The sequence below is a fragment of the Schistocerca piceifrons genome, chromosome 3 (genome assembly GCF_021461385.2).
Source record: "Schistocerca piceifrons isolate TAMUIC-IGC-003096 chromosome 3, iqSchPice1.1, whole genome shotgun sequence".
Lineage (NCBI taxonomy): Eukaryota > Metazoa > Arthropoda > Insecta > Orthoptera > Acrididae > Schistocerca > Schistocerca piceifrons.
Genome location: NC_060140.1, coordinates 928,469,041 through 928,495,746, shown reverse-complemented (window position 1 = coordinate 928,495,746; position 26,706 = coordinate 928,469,041). Strand labels below are relative to the sequence as shown.

Below are 26,706 nucleotides of genomic sequence, written 5' to 3'. Positions count from 1 at the left end.
AGCTCTCTGTAGGCAACACACCACGTAAAGCGTATCACATGGGTCGTACCTGTCACCAGACATGACACGAGTATTAGCCAATCAAAGCAATGAACCACTTGGTCATGTAAGCATGTCCAATTAATGTCCCACAAACATTGATTAGCTGCCGTCTTGAACTTTTAACTTAATTATGCAAATGGGAATTTATTGCATTGTGTTGGTAATGGTAATTGGCTATTACTACAGTCTGCATGGAATTCTGACTGACAAGAATTTGTTCTTAATCCACACAACCTAGAAGATCATGGTTGTCTTCTCAGCTGATACTGGTTTACTTTTACTGTGATTTTGACACTCTGCAAATAAAGCATAGCACCTGTATGACAGACAGAAAACTTATCTGCAGTGAGGATAAAATATGAAAATCTCTTCACTATTGCTAGTATCTTCATCTGTAGCAGAGTTTTATATAGGAGTGGTCACAGTTCTCCATAAGACACTATAAAAAAGTCTAGCTTTTGTAAAATCATGTGTTCAACCACCACCATTCTAGGAGACACTGCTAATTTTACAGTATAGCCCACGGCAAGACTGAATGAAATATTGAACAGGACTGAAAGAATGTAAATAGGTTGAAGGGACAAGGGTTGTAATGGATAGTAGACTTATTCAAACATTTTATGGAAACTCAAACACACATCATGTTTACAACCTGGTGCATATTAACATCAGTTATTTTAAAACAATATGTCACACTGAACTCAATCTCACTATGTACACTGATTTGTAGCCACTTCTGATGACTATTTCATCTATTTTAATGAAAGTTTAATCTTTATTAATAAATATGCAACTGAAAAATAAACACCAGTACAAAAACAGATACTTATGAAAGTCACAAAGACTTCACAAATTTGTGATCAGCTGCATCCACTTTCGTGTACTGCACAGCCACTTGGAACTAGTGATCACTATATTAGGCCTATGAAATAAGTAAATGTGGGCACAGAATTTACAGAAAACAGCCAGCATGGATAGTCCAGAAAAACATCATTTTTTTCCACCAGCCGACTTAATCTTGTTGATACGCTCCTCTAACTCATGATCAGACTCCAAATCATCCATGGTGAATGTTGTTCTGATAGGGCACCCTACCACCGGACACCTATAAAGGCACATATTTGTAATATTAGGCTGAGTCTATAATGTTATTACAAATTAAAAGTACTAATTTCTTAAGCATCAGAAGAGTCGTATTATTAAAAAAGACACATTTTTTTATACAAATTAAAAGTACTAATTTCTTAAGCATCAGAAGAGTCATATTATTAAAGAGAGACATTTTTTTAAAGTATAAGTCATCATCATATTTATTATACTACCATACATGTTAATTCACTAATTCTTATGCCAAGAATGTTAACCTAACACCGAAAATTAAACATCACAAATAAAACAAACACCAGAGCTATTGCAATAATTCTGATGGACATGAACAAAAATAGCCAATCACAAAGTGGCACTTGCTAGAACTCCTCAAAAATGAAGATGCAGAAAATTTTGTGAACAGGCAAATGTAATTTTTACGTAAGGCCACATAAGTTATAATGCACATGAGAGTGAATCAATAAGCATTTCCAGGACACAGACAGCCACTACTGTTCATTGTCGTATTGCTGGGATATGAGCTGTTGCACTATAAACAGCAAATTGAGGTAGACCTAGACTGATTATGTCCCTGACCAAGAAGAATGCATTTTGTAGACCGCCGAGAAAATCCACATTGTTGTAGCACGTGATACATCTCATACTACCATATGGAGAGTATTTCATAAAAAGTTATTGTATTTATATAATCTTCAACTACTGCGGGCCTTTCACTGGCCAATAACAAACTATGGAATAATATTTCCCAATGGTTTGTTGCACAAATTGCCAAAGGGTAGTTTGTATCTTCAGTGTTGCTTACACAAAAGATGTCATTTTCTCAAACATTCTGTGTGGGTGAGCTAGTCCTCATGCTGCCAGATTGAAAAGATGTTGGGTAGCCCTACCAGTGTGTTGCAGAATGTTTTAATTCCATATCAACATACTGAGCAGTGCAGCTACCACTTTTGAATTGGAGAATATCAACTTCTACTGCAGGGAATGCCATGTAACGTCTGAAACGTGCCACAGATGAAAGTAAGATTGTTTCATAAAATGAAACTTTCAGCATGTGCCAAAATAGCTCTGCCACATAAAACAAATCTATAGTCTGATTTAAAGTAGTTGTCACTTGACGTTTGCGCTGCGAAGTTGCGGCGTTGTCACGTCAAGCACTGGCTGGAGGCAGCCGCCTCAGTGCATCGCTACACCCGGCGATAGAAAATCGTTTTAAAGCCTGTATCTTCTACAAAAAGTAAGTAAAAAATTTCAAACCCACTTATGATGTATATCTCTACAATGTCTCTCAATCTGTCAAATATCTGTTCTTAATTTTAATTAGGACAAGAGTTATGTTAATTTGTTTGAAACCATTTAAATTCTTGATTTCGCAAACAGCTTCTAACTTATCACATCATTACTGAAAAACTATTGGTGTCACAGCAAAATATTTTTTTCCTCCATTACCAAAATAATGCACTCGGCAAAGAATCCTTAAAATTTTTCGTAGTGCATCACGTTTCCTGTATATAAATTTCTGAAAACAGCATTTTTAAGCAACCCTATCAGTACTAAACTTGAAACAAGTATGACGTTTAAAATCTCTATCTCCTATAAATATTATGTAAATATTTTGAAATTTACGTACAGTATCGGTCTCGGTGGTATCTATAAGCAAATCAAATAGCTTTTCTTAATTTTAATTAGGGCCGTTGTTACATTAACTATTGAAATGTGAGAAATTTTCGCGTCCGGAAAAGTTTTCTTCTTTAGATTGCAAATCTCGAAAACTATTACACACATTCAATAACATCTTGGTGTACATACAAAATGAAATAGAATTAAAATTCAGTCTAACTTACTGTAAGGAGATGACGAGAGCTGGCCAAACAGTGTTTCTTAGTCTCACAACAAAAATAAGAATTAATCGAAATAAATTCACAAACACAATATTTAATGGCAGTAAGTACACTACACACTAATCAGACAATGCGAAAACACCGCTTAATTCAGAGTCAGAGTCAGTGGAACTATCCGTCTCGCTGCTCGTATTGACAGATATAATCAAGTCTTCGACACTTTGTTGTAAGATAACTTCATTGTTCCATGCATCCTGTATCACTCCTTTCACGCGATGCACTACCTTCTGCCAGTCTTCTGAGGTCACAATTTCAACTGCCTCTTTCAAAAGGCGTTCCACTTCGGTTAAGGTGAATTTCTTATTTTCTGCAGCAATATGCCGTTTAACCTGAGCCCAAATCAGCTCTATTGCGCTGAAATGGCAATGGTAAGGAGGCAATCTGAGCACTTGATGCCCGTATTTTTTTGCTACTTCATCCACAATGTAAATCGGGTTCTTTGGCTTGCGTTGCGATACAAGTTCTAATAATTCTGCCCTTGTAAAATTACTGTCGAACTGCACCTTATGTTTCTGTAACCAGCTAACAACGTCATTTTTCCTCGTTGCCTTTGTGGGTGCTTTGTCTTGTATTACTGAATGATAAGGAGCGTTATCCATAACAATGATAGAGTTTTTTGTTAAGTTCTGGAGCACACGGTCTTCAAACCATTTCACAAAAGTATTGTGGTTCATCTCTTTGTGGTAGTCGGAGGTCTTATTTGAACTGAATAGCAGCAGACAATTTGGAATGAAATGTTTTGAATTTCCGGCATGTGCTACAATTATCCTTTTTCCTCTGCCGATCGGAGCTGCCTTACTTCCGCTGATGGTACCGTCTGTCCAGCCTTTTTTTAAACTGTGTCCTGCATTCACCCACGTTTCATCAAGCCAAACGATATCATCAAAATTTGTCCCCACTAATTCTCTAAGAAAGCGGCATCGCCAGGCTGCAATATCTTGGCGTTCCATTAGTAACTTTCTGCCAGAGATGGATTTATAGCGGAATCCTAACATTTTCACGACTCGTAACAAAGACGATTTACTACCCTGAAACAGGTCAGACGCTGTGAGGGTAGCATGTAGTTTTTTGAGTGTTGGATACTCCTTCTTCGAATAAAATGCGTATATTTGACGACGAATGGTATCTTCCTGAAAAGAGTCAAGTTTTGTGACCCTCTTCTCTAGTCGCCTCTTTTTCCCAGGTGTATCCAATTTAGATGATTCACTTGAGCCTGCTTTCGTAAATTTCTCCTTGCAGATTCTTATTACTGATCGCTTGCTAACTTGCAGAGCAGCTGCGGTTCGCTCCACCACCTTATCCAAAGGAACGAGAGACCCTCCTGCATCCCTCTCCCCCCCCCCCCCCCCCCCTCTCTCTCTCTCTCTCTCAAAATACTCCCTTAAGGAACACACATATTCACGCGCCTGACTGCGTATAACGACGCCATGTCCGCCACTTTTTGGAGCTTTCCGAGGAGTGTGCAGCCTCGGCCTCCCTCTCTTGTGACTGCTTTCATCAGACATCGTAAACACGCGAAGCTACAAGTCACAAGTCTACAACGGCTCGCTGAGGACTAGCTGGCACAATGCCTTAGTCGGCTCAGCAGAGCGAAGTGGCAACGCAGTGGCAGCCGACAGCGCCGGCTGCCATTGGTTTATTGGTGGCGGGAGCCCTGCAGCCCGTTGCCTGTCAAGTGACAACTACTTTAAATCAGACTATAGTCTCAAGCAAGCTGCAACACATCTAAGAAGTGCATGGACAAAAGTTAAACTGCTGCGCTGATTAGCACGTGCAGAACGGGGGTTGTGGGTGGCCTTTTAAGGGATATGACAGTGGATATCATCGACCTATACTACGGCCATACTTATGTTGGGCTGTTGAGGAAAGAGAGAGGTCTGAAGGGAATTGGTGACTATTTTCAGGAGTCAGATTGATAAGGCCATGTAAAAGGCAGTGACAGAGCAGTCCACACCTGACTTCACTGTAGGGCAGCACTGACATCACTGTAGGAAATGGCAGCGTTTGCACTGACTTCAAGACCAGTAACAAACTTTCAATGACTACAAAGAACACTATATTTTCCAATCACTGCGGGTATACCCTAAAGCTGCAGTATTATTTAATTGGATGGATAAAAAAAATCTATTCACCAAGTGGTGGCAGAACACACACCTACAACACTGTTGTGATAGGCAAGCTTTCGGAGCCAGTGGCTCCTTCTTCAGGTAGAAGGGTTGAAGGGGAAAGAAGGGTGAAGGAAAAGGACTGAAGAGGTCTAGGAAAAGGGTTAGATTTTGTGAAAGTCACCCAGAACAGCGGGTCAGGGGAGTCTTACTGTACGGGATGAGAAGGAAAGACTCTTTCCGCTTAGTGGGTAGATTTTTTTATCTATACAATTAAATAATTTTATCAATAATTGATTGGTTTTGTTGTTACCTGAAGTATGGTAGAATCACAGATCATCATTTCAACAATTTTATTCTATAAATGAATCAAAAGTGTATGTGCATTCTATGTGTATTATCCAACTTGCATGACACAAAAGTACTAATATAACTGCAACCTAGTAAGAGTACAAACTTGCCATTGTTTCTCTTCTCAGATAGTGTTTTGCATCAATGTGAGCTCATTTGCAGTGGACCACAAGATCAGTTGCACAAAGACTACAAAAGAAACTGCCTATGATTTTGTTGAAAAAATCTTGGCACCTGGTTCACAAGTGGTGCTGAAAACATACATCAAATCTAATAAAAACAGCCAGCCAGAGATTTAAATTCCATCTTTCCCAAATAAACTGGGAGCTGATTCCATTAATCCTCACTAACATGTGATTTGGGGCTCTCTCCTAGTTCTTAGTAGTCATCTTATTACTAATACAGGGCGTATACACGGACAAGGAAAAAAAATTCCCGGATTTCCCGGTTAAAAAAAAAAAATACAATTTCTCCTGGTTGAAAATACGCTTTTTGCTTGTTATGTGATGGTATACTTTCCCTCGGAGTCGTAAAACCAATTTTTTGAATGGTTAAGATTTTGTACATCGGCATATTGCCTCCCGCCACTTTAGGAAACGAACCCCAGAAAGAAAAAAGGTTTTTGGAAGGATCTTTGATTTGCAGCAACATGTACGCTGCATATTTTCGTATTATAAAAGTATATAGTCAAACCACCAAACACAGAACGTTAAATTTCTGAAGCATTGAAATCATGATCACGATGCGCTTTTGTAAGCCTAGTCATAGCTCATGTCACGTTATATCGCGAGTCGATGATAGCAGGTATTCATTGTGTTTACATGGGGCTCCCAAAACCGGATTCTGTGAGCCGATGTCTCAATACCTCTCCTGGGTGGTCACGTAAACACTTCAATATCGATTCTGGAAATACGTTTCTGGTTGCCGATTTTCCAGTCCCTCAATCGATTTTCGCTGCATGTAAACACAGCTGGCATTGAAACGTGCTTGGGCTGTCATGTTTTGTCTTGTTTTTAAAAATTTCAGCTAGTATTGATGGAGTGGCTTTTTGTACAGTGAAGCATATGTAGAAATATTAGACTGAAGTTGTTTGCACCTCGTCTAACTACAGAGAAATAGCGATTGTGCTGACTAAATCAAATTACATCTGCTGTTTTCCAGGCGCCGTAGTTAACTGGGCTAGCAAATCCGCTTCAGACCTTGACATGTAAACATGACAGCGAAAAACTTTTTCAGAAATTCAGTTTCTGTCTTTCGGAATGATGTGTCGCATGTAAAAGTAGTGATTCAGAGCATAGGGCACATGATGTAGTCAGCCTATAATATCACTGTTATGTAGCACAAGCACACAAATAGGAAAATTAATGTACGAGGGCCACTCCAAAAGAAATGCACACTTTTTTTTAAAATCCGTCTCTTATACTACATGTTTGAAAGTTTTACAGTGTGTAGATACATCCTTTAGGAACAATATTTTCATTTCTCCACATAATTTCCATTCCTCTCAACTGCCTTACGTCATCTTGGAGCTATGAGTACGGGGCGTGAGTCGTGCTTGGGTAGCTCAGTTGATAGAGCACTTGCCCGCGAAAGGCAAAGGTCCCGAATTCGAGTCTCGGTCCGGCACACAGTTTTAATCTGCCAGGAAGTTTCATATCAGCACACACTCCACCGCAGAGTGAAAATCTCCTTCTGGTATTCAAAAGTTGTTTGGCTCATCTTTTTACCCATCCCCCAATGATGAAGCACACTTTTAAACAACAAATGTTGAAATCAGTGGGCACATCTACCAAGGCAGTGGCACTCACAATGTTCTTGAGCACCTACAGCACCATTCCTGTTCAGACTGCTGCCTGGCGGAGCTCCTCCATGAGCAACAGCCATGTACTCTCCTCCACCTCCTGGTACCACCAGAGCCCTTGGAACCTAGGATCCGACATGCTGGAAGATACTCCCCAGGCTCAGTGGTCCAGGCATGTTCCTATAGAACAAAACTTTCATGGATGATGGTGGCCACCCATGGGTGGCACCTTATGACAGTTGATACTCCTCGGAGTTTGTAGCACCAACACACCTATCAACTCCGCTCGTATCTACTAACAGGAGTGCCAACCCTTGCAAACCCCTCAGCCACATGGGAGGGGGGGGGGAGGGGGGCGGGGGGAAATCTGGTATCCCCTGCTCCAACAAGTTCAAAAGCCATCAGGATGCATGGGCCTGGATGACAGCTGCTAGGCAGTGCTACCAATACTTGCAAATGCTGCTATCACTGCCTCAGCGTGGCCGTGCGGTTAAAGGCGCTGCAGTCTGGAACCGCAAGACCGCTACGGTCGCAGGTTCGAATCCTGCCTCGAGCATGGATGTTTGTGATGTCCTTAGGTTAGTTAGGTTTAACTAGTTCTAAGTTCTAGGGGACTAATGACCTCAGCAGTTGAGTCCCATAGTGCTCAGAGCCATTTGAACCATTTGAACTGCCTCACCACTACACGTGGGCCATACCCCAATCGCCATCTGATCGGTGCTCGCAGCCACGCTGTAAAACTAGCACTGCAGAGGTGCAAACCTCAGTCGTGTTTCTACTACATTCTCATATCAGTCCTTGTACAAATTAGTATCTGATTTCAGCCAGATTTCTGCCTTAATATTATGTGTGCATTGTTAATGTTTATAAGTGAGACTAGTTCTCGGACATTTCCTGCAGTTAACTAATACTATATTAACATTTTCTTTCTCTGATCTACTATGATGAATGCTACCCTGTCTGTAATCAGGAAGTATCTTATCAGGCTTGTGGGGAGATGTCTGTATTCTAAAAAACACACACATGAACACCACATGTACTTCGCGACCCTAGTAGATACTTCCTGTGTGTAGAGCATTTGTGACCTATTAACGGTGGGGAGGAGTCCTACATTTCTCCACCCGATAGCGGAGATAGAGAAATCTGTGTCCAAGATCATCACAGAATCATCTGAGCTTCCAGTTTAATGCTTCCACTCAGCTCCAAATTAGAGGACTGTGATCGATTCTGGGAACAATGTTTCAAGATACTAGTTCTGGTTCCACCCTGTGAACACAGCTAGCAGTCTTCACCAAATCAGCCAGTTGCCTACAGGAAGTGAGCGTGGCATCTGTAACCAGGTAGCAGGCATCATCTGTGCCAACATGAGCTATGATTTTCAGCTGGATGCAGCCAGTGTGCTCAATCGCTGCCGAAAGAGCCCCCTCCACATCTCAGATGAGATGCCCCTGACAAGCAAATGGAGTGGCCATTGCCCTTCTTTCCTGACCTACCAGCCATTTCCCTGTGGGGTTGAATAACTCGCCTAATTTTGGAGGTCCTAATGTCAAGTAATCATATCCTCTGTGTTCGGCTGGCCTTCTCAGACGATCAGCCACAGCCCCTAAAGGAGAGTCTGGCTCGTGTGAACTATCAGCAGTATGTAATACCTCAATCCTATTTTTGAGGAGTAAGGGGGAGCCATGTGGTTGATACCCACCTTTGCCTACTACCCAGAGATCCACGAACCCACCATTGTTCCCCAATCACAGTCAGGTAAGTGTCAATCGACCGAGTACTGATGGACTAAAAATGTCACAAAAAACTTAAAAGTAAGTTAGTAAACACTAGACTACATAGAAAAATACATAGGTACAATTCACTTCTTTGCATTACATGAAAACAAATTAAACTGAATTATTGTGTATAAAAAGAAACTGCTACAGCTCCAGATATATCCACTAGGCTATGTAACAGGTGCCATGCATATACAGTAATATACAGTGCAATTCTTAGTTAGTTATTAACATTTAAACCCCAGAACCATTTAAAAATCTCAGAAGTAATGTAGATGATGATGAAACAATTAATTTAATGAAAGACACATGGGGCCATAAATGTTGGGAAATACTCCAATAGTGGATGATGAATACTGAACATGTGACATCACCAGATGACATGCCTTTCCACATGTGCAGCAGTTGGACTTGTTGATCCTTTCGTGCCAGTAGGGGAAGTAATGCACATTGCTTCTGTTAGGGTGTAGTGCTCATGGTAGTGGCAATACAAGACTATGATGAATCTGTTTACATTTGCAAAAGCAGAGTAGCTAGCAGAGTGATGTGTAGCACTACCCCTTACCAGCAAGAGTAGGATCGACAAGCCCAGCTGCTGCATGCGCAATGAGGTACGTCATCTGCTGATGTCACAGGTTCAACATTTGTCATTCACTTTTGCAGTATCTCCCAACATTTGTGGCCCCATGTATCTTATATTAAAATTACATGTCTCAGTGTCATCTCCATCACTTTGGAGTTTTTTTTAAATGTTAATAATAATCATCCTGTAGATTACAACCCACAAATATGAAAAAGGGTGATGCCACAATGTAGAGTTTTGTGAAAGTAGGGCAAGGAAAATACAGCAGATGCAGATGATTGTCACCAGGAGAGAAAGACACTTGTCGACATCCATGTCCAGGTATGGTTTGATCAAGGGATGACAAAATAAAGTTCATCAAAATACGGCTTTGAAACTCATTTTGCAAAATACACATTCTCGTCAAGAACAGTTGAATTTTTCGGGTGTGTCATACAGTGTGGGTAACTTCAACCTACTTCTGAAAAGATAAAAGCCTTTCAAAACTTTCCAGAACAAATTTACTACACCCATACAAAGTTTTCTAGGGTCCTTTAACAAGCTTATATTATATTACTCTACAATTACAAAACTAAGTGATTAACTGAAGGATAATCAGGAGCATAAATTTGAAGAAGTGCAGAAGCAAAACTTCAAGATCTACAAATATATCTCTTCCTCAGATCCTGCTTTAAAAACCTAGCATAAAAGATAGAAGACTGAATTAACACAAAGATGCAAGCAAAGAGAGCTTTGAAACTGTGTTATTACAAAAATCATCAGATGATGGCAAGTTACATCCAGTCTGTTACATGGGTAAAGAAATAACATCTCCAGAAGAAAACTGCAGTAGCTTCAACTGATGTTGGAGGAAGGCTTTCATGTACAGAGATGATGATCTTGAGGCAATAAAATGAACACAAACTGGATCAAAATTAAAGCTGAAGACCAAGAATCTTGGTCTCTACCAAGTTTGAAAGTTAAAACTAATGATATGTATGACATTTACTGAGAAGGTGATAAACTTGAGGATCCCAGAACTATGAGAATGTGTTCCAAATTTATGCAATCCTTGCCAAGTGACTATGCCTACTCATCATTCAAGCTAGATGATTGTCAGGACAGCTGGATGTGGGATTTGGAGGGCGGATTTGAATGTTTTTCTGTCAAAAAGAATAGTGAGACACCAGAGAAGCCAAATACTGCTGAGTAGTTTTTGTACATGCTTGAAAAAGTTATGTTAATGGAGAAGAGACAAGCTGTATTGTTATATACTGGTACTACATATAAAATTCTGGCACGTTTCCTGCATTTGCATTGAAGTAATGGAAAGTGGACCTGCAAGCCCAAAAACCACTACGCAATGATGAAGAATTCCAAGGTTGACTAGTGTGCTGCAGGCATTCCCTTGTGTGATGACTTACAAATAGTTGTTCTCCAAAGCAGAATTTTGTGGAGTGAACTGTAACAAAATAACTCAATACATATCAATCTTACCCAACAAACAATTGAAAATCCCATGCAGACTTTTAGACGTCTCTGAGACTTCCTAGCCATTTCAAGTAACTTACATTTCTCAACACTGTTGAAAGATTTTTCACAGGAATAAATGAAGATAGAAGTGAACAGATGAAAGACAGAATGCAAGATAAATTGTTACGAAACATCATGACCACTGTTGCTCCCAATAAGGATTATAGTGATGCTCTAAGAGAAGAAAGAGTAAAAATGTATACTGAAGTTCATGGTGGAAATTTCTTGTGAACTGTTTAAAACTGGTAACTGCTGTAAGTTTATTGTCAACTGCTGTAAATGTAATGCACAGATTTCAAAAAGTATTATGAACTGCTCTGAATTTGAAATATGTCAAACAATTAGTAACAACATACAAACCTATGTGAGAAAATAAATTCATAATGACATTACACACCTGCAAATGCTTATCTATGTAATCATTAGAAATGCAACATTGTAAACTCCAGGTAGGAATATCAACAATGTAGGAAAGATAGAGTGCTACTTACCGTAAAGAACACAAATTATGTTGCAGGAAGGCACAATTAAGGCATGTTTTTGCTTCAATCAACAATTTTTATAATTTCCTACAATAATGATCTTTCTTTCAATAGCTATTTTAAAAATTGAATGGACCAACGCAGTAAGAAACACAGAAGTGCTAGAAAGAATAAGGATGACCTACAGTCTATGGAAAAGCATTACCAGAAGAAGGGCTAAGTTAGTGGAAGATCTTCTGCAGCTTCCAGAAACCACAAACCTGAATTAGCAAATCGTAGAGAGGAAAGAAGAAAGCATTGCAAGAGCAGAAATGGATTAAAATAAGCAAATAGATTATGCAGAATCTTGGGTGTAATCGGTATGCACAGATGAAAAGATCAGCACAGAATAGAAGAGATGAAGGATTGCACCCACTCATTTTGAAGTAGCAGAAATAATATTTCATCCACTTGTAGAATAAGTACTTATAGTGACAATATAAATGAGCTGTGCAGCACACTTACTTGAGTTGTTTGGGTTTTTTCAACAAACTTTGGATGCTCTTCTTACTATATACATGATTACACAGACGGTTGCGAACTGGATTCTCAAGCACTGTCATTGTTATAGGATCTATGATGTTGATCTGTGCATCTGTCATGACTATATCATCCTTTTCACTCACTGAAAGGAAAAAAAGAAAGGAAATTTAACAGTGATAAGAATTCTTAACTGCAGTGTGATATACTATATCAATTATGAAATAGTCCATACATTGTGTACTACTGCTGAGCATTTAGAAGTTTGGTGATATCTTGTGGTAAGAATAACCTACTAACTACAATTTACATAAAATTTCACATTTGACGCTTTCAGATCATCATCCAGAAAAAAACACAGATGTGGTCAGCCTTTCTGAAAGTTCACTGCAACGTGATTTCACAGGCCATCATCTTAATGTTTATTCTGTGTGTATTATAATGCTTCAAACACAACAGTGACTCTTAGTAGACACTGTATTGCAAGTATAGATCACTGGACAGTGCGAGCACGTTTAAGAGGTGCGTGTATTTTTTCTTTTTGTGGATCTTTGGAGTGCACTGTATCTGTCATGAAATTAATCAGAGTCATATCTTGATTTAGTGTATTTTGCCACTGATTTTTCAGAATATGATGTTGTAGACGACTCTGGGGATGATGTGAACTATAAAGAAATTCCAGAGAGTTGTTGCAAAGAATGTTTGGAATGAAGCACATGGCATGTTTTTTCAGATTTCAGTTAAAGGCACTTTCAGAATGTAATTCCAACATGGTTTTATTTATAAATGAGGATTTTTGTGGTAGAATCATTTGATAAAGATAGACATCATGCCACATCAAGGGTAAGCAGTGGCATTATTCCCCTGGATATCATACCTCAAGAGTGCAGAAGACAAAAGTGAGGACAGGATATGAAAAAATTTGGAAACTGCCACTGATTCAGAACAATAAGGACAGTGTAAAATAAAGATTTTTTTGTGAATTCTAATAAATGCTTTGGCAAAACAGGAAGAAACCAACTAATTTGCATGCCCCACAGAGTGCAAGGAAGTTATAAAACATGAACTCCTTTTCTTCTTTCAGTGTGCTATCAAAATAGAAGTGTGTGATCTGAGGTTTTCCCAGCATACAGAAATCTTGAAAATTTCTCAGGTATTCAGCCGGGTAGCGTCGTCCAAAAGGCACGATATTTCAGCAAGCCGACTTCTTGCCATCTTCAGGCATTCTCGGTGTCTGATCGATCTCTGATGGATGCCGACTTTATATAATCTCCACCCCTCTCCCGCAGCCTCCGTCTGGGCAGTTCCGAGCCGTCCGCAGCTGGTGGTGGGGGAAGGACGGCACTGGGTGGTGGGGGAAATGCGGTGCTCCACGACAGATTGCGGGCTGCAGTGCTTCCCCGGCTGCAGAGCTCTGCCGTCGTGGTGACAATGCTGCTCCTGCTTCTGCTTCTGCTTCTTCTTCTTCTTCTTCTTCAGGTGTCCTGACAGAAGCGCATTTCCATGTAGACTGTCACTGTGTTTTAATCATACTCAGAGCTGGATCCCAGGCTTTGCTTAACTAGAAACCACTGTCTTTATTTATCAGTTTGTCATGCAGCCAGATCTCCAATGCCTCTTTGAGGAGACAATCCCAGAAGGTGTTCAACTGCTGTAACACCTTTGTGCCATGCAGTTCATGTCATGTCTGTGTGAGATGCAGTGCTCTGCCACAGCGGATTTGGTCGGCTGTGCGATTTTTTTTAAATTTTTTTAGTGGCGTTTTAGTGTGAAACATCTGAGGTCATAATGCCCAGTACAGAACCACAGAATGCTGGGACTACGAGGGCAAAAAGCCTTTTCGAGGTCCAATACGGAAAGGAAGAAAAAACAAATCTAAAATTGCAATGTTGTAACTGCGACCGGGATGGTCGCGGGGTTGAAATGACGGAAAGCGTGGTGGGACCCACGGAGAGGCCTGCGAACAACAACACAACGGGAGAGGACGGACACGACCGACGAACGACAGAACAGACAACAACAAGATTGAACAGTGAAGTCACAGGAAACCTAACAAACACGTCCACTCGTACAGAACAAGTAAGTAAGCTGTCTAACACGAGGCGATGTGTCCACAAACGTACGCGAGATTAGACTGACTGGCTGAGCGAGAGGCAGGCGCTTAAGTACTCTATTGGGGGCGCCACTATTGGCCGCTGGAACCACGTGTTCCACCGTGGCACCCTCACACTAAAAGCGGGCCAGGAGGCGCGCGCCACCACAGCTTACGGAGCGATGGTGCAGAGACCTCTAGGGTCTTCGACGTCCGTGACGTCTGGCGCGGATTCAAATTACGCCGCGCGTGGTACCGGAGGCAAGACATTACGAAAGAGTATCTAAAAGACGGCGACAAGACACCAGAGTCACCAGGTAGAAATCAAATCTCTTTGTCATATTACTCCTTTTTAAAAAACTTAAAACGCGAGCCACAGCTCTCACGTCATCCACTAAAATGTCAAAGCGGGTGGCAGCCCTGAGACGTAAATGGCTAAAATAGGGGCAGAGGATCAGGAAATGCCTGACTGTTCATGGCTGGCTACAGTAAGGACAGCTGGGTGCAGGGTTACCATTCAACAAGTGGCGGTGACTGAAGCGTCAGTGCCCTATTCGCAAACGAGCTAACATTACTTCCTCACGGCGAGACGGCTGGGAGGAAGTCGACCAGGCTGTGGGGAGAGGTTTGACTTCTCTGAGTTTGTTCCCATGAAGGGAGCACCAGTGGTCACGCCAAAGTGATGTAATACGACGATAGAGAAAAGTACGAATATCTTGCAAGGGAATAGAAGACTGAGACGGACTGCGGCCTTGGCTGCAGCATCATTCCCAGGCACACCAACATGGCCAGGAACCCACATGAACATCACTTGGGCTCCCCCATCCATGAACAAATGGAGGCAGTCCTGGATCTGTCAAATGATGGGGTGGACTGGATCTGGATCATCCAGACATTGAAGGGCACTGAGGGAGTCAGAGCTTATCACACAGCGAGTGAGCTGGTGCCTCCGGATGTAGTGAACAGCCTGATAGAGGGCATAAAGCTCTGCGGTAAAAAGTGTGCACTGGTCGAGAAGTCGGTATTGAAACTTATCATCCCCGACGACAAAAGCACAGCCAACACAGTGGGTGGACTTGGAACCATCAGTTTACAAAAATATGCTATCGGCAAGTTTTGAGCGAAGTTCAAGAAATTTGCAGTGATAGGTCAGCTCGGGAGTCAAATCCTTCAGGAACGAGCTGAGGTCAAAATGAACACAAACCTGTGCCTGAAGCCAAGGTGGTGAAGGGCTTTCACCCATTCGGAAATTGGCAGGAAGTGTGAACTGCAGCTGCTGAAGCAGGTGATAAAAGCGGATGCCGGGAGGCCACAGAGAAGAAACATACATCTCGTATTGGCAGTCAAGAATGTCATCAAGGAAAGGGTGGCCTGGCATGGAAGAATGCCGACATGCATACCTACTGAGTAGGATGTCACGCCAGTATGACAGTCGTAGTTCACCGGTTTCTGTGTAGAGACTCTGAACTGGGCTAGTATGGAAGGCACCAATGGCGAGACGGATCCCCAAATGGTGTATTGAATTTAGACAGCATAAGATAGACCGCTGTGCAGAGGAGTAGACAATTCAGCTTGGGGGGTACAAGAGATGGATAGAGGCAGAGGACAGTCCAGTCAGACCCCAAGAGGTACCACTCAATACACAAAGGACATTGAGGGACCGGGTGCAGCGTGCAGCCAGATAGGACATGTGGGGAGACCAACTGAGTTTCCCACCGAACGTAAGCCCTAAGAACTCCGTTGCATCCACGAATGGGAGAGCATTTTGGCCCAATCACAAGGATGGTGGAAGAAATGCCTTGTACTGCCAGAAGTTGACACAAACGGATTTGGTAGCAGAAAAGTGTAAACCATTTGTGACACTCCACGAACAGAGACGATCCAGACAATGCTGAAGACAGTGTTGCAGGAGAGACATCTGCTGGGAGCTGCAATAAATAGCAAAGTTGTCAACAAAAAGAGAGCCCGAAATGCCAGCTGGAAGGCAGTCCATAATTGGGTTGATGGCTATGGCGAAGAGGATGACACTCACTAAGGAGCCCTGAGGCACCCCGTTCTCCTGTGAAAAGGTGTGGGATGAGGAGGAACCCACACATACCTGGAAAACTCAGTCTGTTAAAAATTCCCGGATGAAAGTGGGAAGAAGACCGCGAAGGCCCCATGTGTGCATAGTATGTAGAATGTCTGCCAACAGATATCGTAGGCTTTGTCCACATCAAAAAGGCCGGCCACTGTTTGTCGCTTCTGCAGAAAATTATTCATGATGAACATCGAAAGGGTGACGAGATGATCAACCACTGAGCAGTGCGTTCGGAACCCACACTGACCATTACAGAGAAGATGGTGTAACTCCAGCCACCACAATAATCGACCATTGATCATGCATTCCATCACCTTGCAAACGATGCTGGTAAGGGAAATTGGATGATAGTTGGAAGGAAAAGATTTATCTTTACCAAGCTTAGGTGGGGAACAATAATAGCTTCACGTCAAAGTGTGGGAAATACACCGTCAGTCCAAATATGGTTGTAGGTATCAAGGAGAAAGCGTTTTCCCACAGGAGGAAGTTTCTGCAGCATGAGGATGTTGACTGTATTGGGCCCAGGAGCAGAAGACCTGGATGAGGAGAGCTCCCTCATAGTAAAAGGAGTATTCTAGCATTCTCGATTCAATGAGAGAAAAGAAATCGCACAAGGAAAGAGGGCAGGATGGTAGTGGGTGGTGCCTGAAACCTCAGCAAAGTACCGGCCCAAAGCGTTGGAAACATCGACAGGGTCGACTATGATGTTTCCTGCCACAGTCAGACCAGGGATCGGGGAGTGGGCGGTAGTTCCGGAAATCCGGTGCAGGCCACCCCAAATGAGAGAGGACAGAGTTAAAAGTGTTGAACGAGCTGATGAAGGAAACCCAGTACGCTTTCTTGCTTTCCTTAATAGTGCGAAGATCACAGAAGGAATTCTGTTGTTAAACACAGAGGAGAGGGTAGATAGGTGGAAAGAATACTCTGAACATCACTATGAGGAGGAGGAACAGTCTTCAGACTTGATAGAAGAGGTAATGGGAGGTGACACGGAAGACATAGGGGAACTAATATTACAGTCACAGTTCAACAGAGCTTTGGAAGACTTGAAATAAAATAAGACAGAAAGCATAGATAACATTCCTCTGGAATTTCTACTATCACTGGGGTGGGGGGTGGGGGGTGGGAATGGCAACTAAATGATTATTCAAGTTGTTGTATAGAATCTATGAGAGTGGAACGTACCATTGGACTTTTGCAAAAATATCATCCATACAATTCTGCAGATACTAAGGCCAGGTAAGAAGTATTGCATAATCAGCCTAACAGTTCAAGCACTCATGCTGCTGACAAAAACAATATACAAAGCAATGGAAAAGAAAACTGAAGATCTCTTAGGTGTTGATCAGTGTGGTTTTAGGAATGTTAAAGGCACCAAAGAGGCAGTTCTGATGTTGCATTTGATAATGAAAGCAGATGTGATCTTTCTGAAGACGCCTCATTGGATCCATCGACCCAGAAAAAGTGTTCGACAATGTAAAATTATGCAAGATGTTAAAAATTATTACGAAAATAGTTGTGAGTTATAGGGAAAGATGAGAGGTCTACAATATGTATATAAATCAAGAAGGAGCAATAAGAATGAAAGACCAAGAACAAAGTACTTGGATTAAAAAGGATGTAAGACAGCGATGTAGTCTTTCACCCTTAACATTCAATCTGTACATCAAAGAAACAATGACAAAAATAAAGGAAAGTTATAGGAGTGGAGTTAAAATTCGGGGTGAATGAATGTCAACAATAAGATCCTCCGATAACACTGCTATCCTCAGAGAAATTGAGGAAGAATTAAAGAACATACTGAATAGAATGAACAGTCTACTGAGCACAGAATATGGATTGAGGATAAATTGATGGAAGACAAAAGTAATGAGGGCTACCATGTATGAGATTGTGATAAACTTACCATCAAAACTGGAAACCATGAAATAGAAGAAAAGAAGAAATTCTGCTACCTTGGGAGCAAAATAAAGCATCAAGGACGAAGCATGGAGGTGATAAAAAGCAACTAGCACTGGAAAAAGAGGAGATTCTGGGTCAAAAGAAGTCTACTAATGTAAAACACCAGCCTTAACTTGAGAATGTATGTTTTGAATACAGCACTGTATGGAAGTGAATCATGGACTGTGGGAAACTGAAGAGCAAGATAAGTGAAGCATTTGAGATGTGATATTATAGAAGACTGTTGAAAGTTAGGTGGAAGTGTTTGAGGCATGATGTTATAGAAGGATGTTGAAAACTGGGTGGACTGACAAGATCAGAAATAAGGAGTTTCTCCACAGAATCGGTGTGGAAAACACCAACAAGAAGAAGGAACAGGATGATACGACAAGTGTTAAGACATCAGAAATTACTTACATGGTATTACAGGAAGCTGTAGAGGTTAAAGATTGTTCAGTAAGACAGAGATTGGAAAATATGCAATAAATAATGAAGAATGTTTGGTGCAAGTGCTACTCTGATATGAAGTGGTTGGCACAAGTGGGAAAATCATGCTGGGCCATATCAGACCTGTCAGGGGGCTGATGGTGGTGGTGGTGGTGGTGGTGGTGGTGGTGGTGGTGGTGATGAAGAGGGAGGATGAGGAAAAAAAGACCATGTTGTGAATCAGAATAACATATATAGGACTTATTCATCTTCCAGATTAAATTAACACTTAATGTACAGAATGAAATACACAGTTATATTCAAGCCTTCTGCATCATAAATATTTACAGAAAAGTATATCAATTTCTATTACATGAACTTAAAAAATTACATATTTACATCAAAATATGAAGTCACAAGGAAACTGATCTGCTCTTATTAATACATTCAATTTGACACAACTACAATGAAATACACACATAAAAATAAAAATTAGTTACATGCCTCTGTCCACAGAATCCTTAATGGTTTTTTCTAACCTGGAATACATCTGATGTCTTTTAGGATTTTGTCTGTTAGCTGCTTCTTCATTTAGAAGTCTTTCATACAACTGGAAACAAAATCAGAATATTTTATTTTTCTGTGTTAACTAGTAACACTTATACCACAGAGATAGTCACTTTGTAAATTGAATTTATTTTCCAATCACATCACATCATCAAATGCTCACATTGTGAGCACAGTAAAGTAAGTGGAAGGGTGTGTGTGATGTGTTTGGAAAAGGGGGAGGGGCAAGAACAACGGAAAAAGAAGCCCATGGCTTGCTATAATGGTGCCACTTTATCAAATTAAGCTATTGCTCGACATCAAAAAAGTTGAAAGTGGTCATTTCTAGGCCATCTCACCCTATACAAAACAGAGGATGAGTGATATCAAGTTGAAGATTTATAACTATTCTCAAGGATGTAAAAGAAATTAAAAAAAGAGACAGTTACTATGACTGTAAATGTTTTACTGAAGATTACATTTTCCTATGAAAGTAATGTTTGTCTTACTCCTAAAATCACATAATTTGTCCGTCTCCTACAAGATGTGTTAGAGGAAACTTCACTGTAGTCCAAAATGTATCGGAGTGGTACAGAGTATGATCAATATTGATCTGATACTTGCAAACAGTCAGGATACTCTATGGTTAAAAATGTGCAAACTGGCATGAATGGTAAAACAATATTTTTTTAATTCAAGCTCATATTGTAGTGAATGTTCTATCTTTGTTTCCATATGACAATGCATGAGCTACTTTTGAAGCACTGGAGGAACTGTGTAACTTCAACTGTCACTGGTACACCTAAGTGTCTTAATTTGCAAAGATCTCAGTGCCTTGCCAGAGTCCAGTCAGTGCTTGTGACAATAAAATGTTACTGGTTGAAAAATAGACTATATTATTTGGCAACAGTAAACACCACATTACTGCACCAATATGTAGACATTAGCAATAAAATGTAGACTGGCAATGGCAAGGAAAGCGTTTCTGAAGAGGAGAAATTTGTTAACATCGAGTATAGATTTAAGTGTCAGGAAGTCATTTCTGAAAGTATTTGTATGGAGTGTAGCCATGTATGGAAGTGAAACATGGACGGTAAATAGTTTGGACAAGAAGAGAATAGAAGCTTTCGAAATGTGGTACTACAGAAGAATGCTGAAGATTAGATGGGTAGATCACATAACTAATGAGGAAGTATTGAATAGGATTGGGGAGAAGAGAAGTTTGTGGCACAACTTGACCAGAAGAAGGGATCGGTTGGTACGACATGTTCTGAGGCATCAAGGGATCACCAATTTAGTATTGGAGGGCAGCGTGGAGGGTAAAAATCGTAGGGGGAGACCAAGAGATGAATACACTAAGCAGATTCAGAAGGATGTAGGTTGCAGTAGGTACTGGGAGATGAAGAAGCTTGCACAGGATAGAGTAGCATGGAGAGCTGCATCAAACCAGTCTCAGGACTGAAGACCACAACAACAACAACTGCACCAATAGTGTAATGATGATGATATCAATATGATAGACATAAAAGCCTCAATAGTTATCATGCACCCTTCTCTCCGAAGCAAACCACAAAGACTCAATAATATTGAGATCTGGTGATTGTGGTGGCCAGAAGAGATGTGAAAATTCATTATCATGCTCAAAAAACTAGCCCTGGACAATGGGAGCTGTGTGAACACAGATACTGGTCATCTTGGAACACAGCATCACAACTGGGAAACAAACATTGAACCATGGGATGCACCCGATCAGCTTAAAATGGTCACATTGGGAATAATGTGACATTACAGAGTAACCATTTGGCCCACAGAATGCTATGGTACAGCTGCCCAGACCATCACCAAACACCTGTCATGTTTCAGTCTTAGAATGTAAATGCGGCCAGAAGTTAGAAACAGTGTGAACAAGACTCATCCGACCAAATTCTTTCACTGCTCCATAGTCCAGGTTTTATGGCTTTGGCACCATGTTTTCCAGTTCTCCAATTATGAACATTTGCAACACTCATGGGTGGTTTTGGAATTCCAGCGCACCCTGTAATTCCCTGCTTGTGGAACTCTCTTTATGCTGCTCTGGTGCTGACAGGGTTAGTGAATGTCACATTCAGGTCTGCAGTGACTTTTGCAACTGTTGTCCCCTTTATTTTCTGTCACAATACTCTTCAATAACTGTCCACCACAATCACTCCACACAAACTTTCATCCGCGTTGTAACGGTGCAGATGATGTTTTTCCACTTTCCCGATATGTGGTATAAATCTTTGATAGGTGCCTCTTGAAACACCAAACACTTCAACTCCCTTGGTTATGTAAGCACCCACCATACAGGCACCATCAATTTGCCCACATTTGAATTCACTTAGCTTTGATACAATGCTCTCACAACCACACAGAATACTATTTGGACCGAGCAGACACTTGCAACATATTGAGGACATTGTGAAAGTGCCATTTGTGGTTAAATACAACAGTGCAACCTTCAGGCTTGGCTAGCATCAACATTTATGTTCAAGCATGCATATTTTGTGGTGTTTCCACATTTGTGCCCAGACCTTGTAAGTAAGTCTGGTAAACAATATGATTCAAGCAAAACTGAAGTTAAGCCTTTGTCTAAAGAAGGAGATAAAGATATGCCGGCAAATTTTACTTTTGCTGGCGAAAATTTTAGTGAAGTGAAATATACAATTGGTTTATTAATAATATCATTGGAAATAATATGTTACCAAAGTCACAGTTCAGACCTCTAGGGTTCTGATATTGAGGAGCCTTTTAATGTATACAGTGAGAACTTATTTAATTCATTACATAACAAGTTACACACTATTTGTATATTCTGTGGTCTGTAAAGGGCAATTTACTTTGTAAATCACAACATCCTTTTAACTAAATTAGATGAGACGATGATAATGATTAGTGGTTTAGGGTAATAGGCAGCGAGGTCATCGGCACCCGAGTAAAATTAGAATATTAAGGTACTTTCATGATGCAGCCTCGCTCCTCGCCAGGAGTAATTACCCTGCAACTGTTCACATGACACTGTTTCAGTGACCTTGAAGCAGCCAATCAAGATTCAAGTCTCAGGAGATATGGTGATGGTCAGGGTACAAAAAAACAAACAAGACAGAGATAATCATCTGGCGAGCATCGGAGCAAGCAACAGGGGAAGCAGTGATGGTGCAGGTTAAATGGTCCAGTAAGACTCAGTGGCTTTGTTTCATCACTGCTCGGCCATGGTGGTGAGAAGAGAGCAGTGAGGTAGCAGCATAAATGCACCCTGTATCACTTTTCCCCCATAACGTTACCAGAAGCCAGGATTGTTTTGTCTGCAGGTGATACAAACATTGGAATAAATAGCAAATCCAGTATAGTTTTAGAAAGAGTAGTTACTGAAATTTTCTTTGACTTTAATAAATGGTTGCTAACCAATTCCTTGATTTAAACTTTGAAAATCTGCATCTGCATACATGCTCTACAAGACATTGTACGGTGCATGGCAGAGAGTTTTGTATGCTTGCTGTAGTGCCCGTTCTTGTCACACAACTGAATATTAGCATCCCAGCAGAGCTTGTTCTAGAAAAAACTTGTTCTTTAGTTGAAGTCTCGATAATCGCAACATAATCTGAAATTTTGCGTGACATAAACACAAAAAATTCTATTCAGGTTTTCTTGATAGTGTAAAATTTGTTTAAAAAAAGACAGCTACTAGTTTCATCAGTGTCTACTGTTGCAATAAAAGTGTAATTAAAAGTTTCTAAATTGTATTTAACTAACACATTTCATATTGTTTACTAGTTAGATAAGTGTGATCTAGGCCTAAATTTTCCGAGTTATAAACATTTAAAAACTTGACCAAATACTGCTGATAACATAAATTGTCTAAAAGCAAAGTAATTACGAATTCATTCTTCTGTCATCGTATCTCTAAAACAGTACAAAAACAACAACCACCGCACATAAGGCCTTTGTGTCGTTTTTTGTTTACACACAGCCAATCTTGCTTCCTTCACAAATTTAAAACATTCTTTAAACTTAATTATTCCTTCCAAACTGATCATGAGTGAAAAATGTGGGAGCTGTCATAGAGTAGTGAGTAGAGGGATTTGTTGCCAATCTTGTAGGGAACATTTTCACTGCGGGGGGGAGGGGGGGGGGATGCAGTGGGGAGAATGTTGGGAGAACAGAAGAGGCTCTCTCCTGGAACTGCAAAGTAATATGCAGTAGGAACATTTTGATTGGGGAACAGGAAAGGAAAATCTACATTCTTCAGGCACAGTTGGAGGAAGCAAGGAAGGAATTCATAAGGATCAAGGGAAATAGGGGGGGGGGGGGGGGGGGAGGTGGCTGGGAACTGGCAGCTCGTAAGAAGATAGGAAGAAAGAGAATGTGATCTGACAGTTTTATCATCAACACCAAAAACTGGTATTTGCCAGAGTTAAGTGCAGAAGAGCCTCAGGTAGAACGAGGAGCAGGAAATGTGCAGCACACTTCAACCACGGCCAAGAAGCTAGGAATGTACGAAGTGTTAGGAAGAAGAAAGTGCTGCTGCTAGGTAGTAGCCATGGGCGAGGTGTAGGCCCTCAGTTACAGGAAAGTTTAGGGGCAGCATACCAGACCACCAGTATCTTCAAGCCAAATGTAGGGCTAAGTCATGTGATAGAGGACCTAGGGTCTTTGTGTAAGGACTTTACAAAAGAAGACCATGTAGTGATAGTGGGTGGGGCAGGAAACAGTTTGGACACGGATGGGGCATATGATATAGGTGGTGACCTGGACAAGATAGCTTTCCTGATTCATGGCACCAACATACACTTTGTTGAGCTGTTCTAGCGTCATTATCGACCACACCTTGATGGAGCTGTGAGGCAAATCAATGTGGGGTTAGGGATGGCTCTGAGGATAGCCAACTTTGCTCATGTTTATCTGGTGCCCGCCGAGACTATCAACAGATGGAGTTTCACTAGGCATGGCCTACACCTAAACAGGACTGGGAAGGGAAGACTGGTACAGCTGATTCATGAAAGTATAGGGGGTGAACCTCAGGCCACACATGGTCAAATACCTGTTGTCATATGTAGGTAAAGTAGGTCTTTTTTGGGATAAATCCAGACAACAGGTTCCCCTACTTAAAGGGTATCTCGAGTAGTTTAAAAAATACTGAAACAATCACTCACAAGACAGATTTTAACACTTCAGATATCACACATACCAGATGCCACAAAGAAAAACAAACCACTGGAAAGAGTAACATGGGACATTTCACAACAGAGTTAACAATCCTCCCTCAAAACATGCAATCAATAAAAAATAAAATACAACTATTAGAAGTTGAGCTCCATTCTTTGAACTGCACAGTAGTTTGTATTACTGAGCACTGGTGTAGAGACACAGAAATCCAACATATAGTATTATCATTATATGAAAGGGCAAACTCTTACTGCAGAACTACTTCAAGGGGTGGAGGACCATGCATTTATTTCAGAAAAGGAACACAGTTCAAATCAAGACATGACCTCAGTTCAGTAAGTGAAGACAAACACTTTGAAGTATCAGCTATTGAATTAACAGGGCTTGATATCACCAAGAAATTAATCATTTTGTGTGTGTATAGATCTCCCAGTGGTAGTGTGGGCACTTTTTGCAATAAATTAACAGAAGTTTTAGATAAAGTCTCAAGTACAAAGGTCAACATAATTCTGTGTGGGGACATTAACATCAACACTAATATCATAAATGAATCCAGCAGCACCTTCATAAACATCCTTCAAAGTTTTGTCATGTCCCTACTGGTCAATAGCGCAACAAGGGCTACTACAATGACTGCACCAGTAATTGACCATGTGGCCACAAATATGGACAGGCAAAAATATGATGTAGCTGTAAAAGATCTCGGACTATCAGACCATCTCTGTCAAATAACAAAAGTAAAATCAGGCATTGAATAATTCCCTAAACTACAAGCCTTCAAACGACATCTATCAGAAATGAAAATAAAAGATTTTTCAAAATAACTAGAATAACAAAGCTTGGATGAAGTGTATAAGGAAATCAATGAGAATATGAAATTCCCTAAATTCTCCACATTGTTTAAATTGAACTTTGAAAAGGCATTTCCAAAAGTATGCATGTCTGTATCAACATCTCACAAAAACAGATGGATAACAGCACATATTAAGAAGTCCTCCCAGACACTTAAACACTTCAATTCCATGAAAAAGATTTGTAATGATCCACAATTCTTAAATTTCTATAATAGATCCAAAAAGATCTATAGGAAGGTGCTGACTGCTGCAAAAAAGTCATTTAATGACAAAATAATATATAATGCAGACAATAAAAGCAAAGCAGTCTGCTACGTTATACAAAAGGAAACGGGGAGAGGCAAACAAACACAGAATAACATACTGCTAAGGGGGAGGGGGATAAGGTAATAAATGATCCACAACACTTAGCAAACTATGTAAACGAGCATTTTTCAAGTATTGCAGAGAAGTTACAGCAAAAATTCCCCAAAACAAATATAACACCTATAAATAATGTTGCACTAAATACAATGATGTTACTTCCAACCACACAGAATGAAGTCAATAAAAATGTTCAAAATCTAAAAAATAAAAGTCAGTAGGCTTAGATGAAGTACTGTATAAGGATTATACAAGCCCCCTTAACAAATATAATAAATTAATCCTTCACATAGGGGACATTTCCAGAGCAGTTAAAACAGGCAAGAGTTGTACCTTTGCTTAAGAAAAGTAATGCAAAAGACAGAAAATTACCGGCCCATTTCCCTGTTGTCACCATTCTCAAAAATAATAGAAGCAATTATGAAAGACAGATTAACAAATTAACTGAATAAATACAATCTTTTAAGCGAATCACAGTTCAGTTTCCAAAGTGGCAAAAATACGGAGTCAGCCACAGTAGAATTCACAAAAGTTGTACTTGATGCTCTTGATAAAGATGAGTGTGTCACAGGCATACTTTTAGATCTTTCTAAGGCCTTTTATACAGTTGACCACAAGATTCTATTAAATAAATTAGAACCATTACAAATAAGAGGGGTAGCTAATGACTGGTTTCAATCATACCTAACAGATAGGGTACAAACAGTAGAGATAACACATACTTCAAATAGATCTAAACATTTAGTAAAACACTTATCAGAACCAAAATACATTAATATAGGGGATCCGCAAGGTAGCATATTAGGACCAATACTATTCCTGATATACATCAATGACTTTCCCAGTAATGTTACTCATGGTGAAAAAATTCTCTTCGCTGATGACAGCAATATTATAGTCCCTGAGGAAACAAGAGAACTCCTTGCTGAGACAGCAAATGAAACTCTCAAGGAAGTTTATGATTGGTCAATAAGCAATAAAGTGACATTGAATATAAAGAAAACTGATGCCACGAATTTCAGTTTGAAGAGTAAAAATGACAATG

At 40.4% G+C, this 26,706-nt stretch overlaps 1 protein-coding gene across 1 annotated transcript in view; it reads right to left on the bottom strand.

Annotated features, from left to right (window-relative positions):
* Positions 1 to 782: 782 nt before the first annotated feature.
* Positions 783 to 26,706, bottom strand: part of LOC124788068 (E3 SUMO-protein ligase NSE2-like) — a 58,222-nt gene continuing 32,298 nt past the window's right edge. Inside the window, exons 3-5 of the mRNA XM_047255161.1 lie at positions 19,219 to 19,324; positions 12,161 to 12,320; positions 783 to 1,147 (exon numbers count right to left, since the gene is read on the bottom strand). Of these exons, the coding sequence (XP_047111117.1) occupies positions 1,033 to 1,147; positions 12,161 to 12,320; positions 19,219 to 19,324 (381 nt within the window). The 3' untranslated portion in view covers positions 783 to 1,032. The remainder of the gene's footprint in view (positions 1,148 to 12,160; positions 12,321 to 19,218; positions 19,325 to 26,706) is intronic.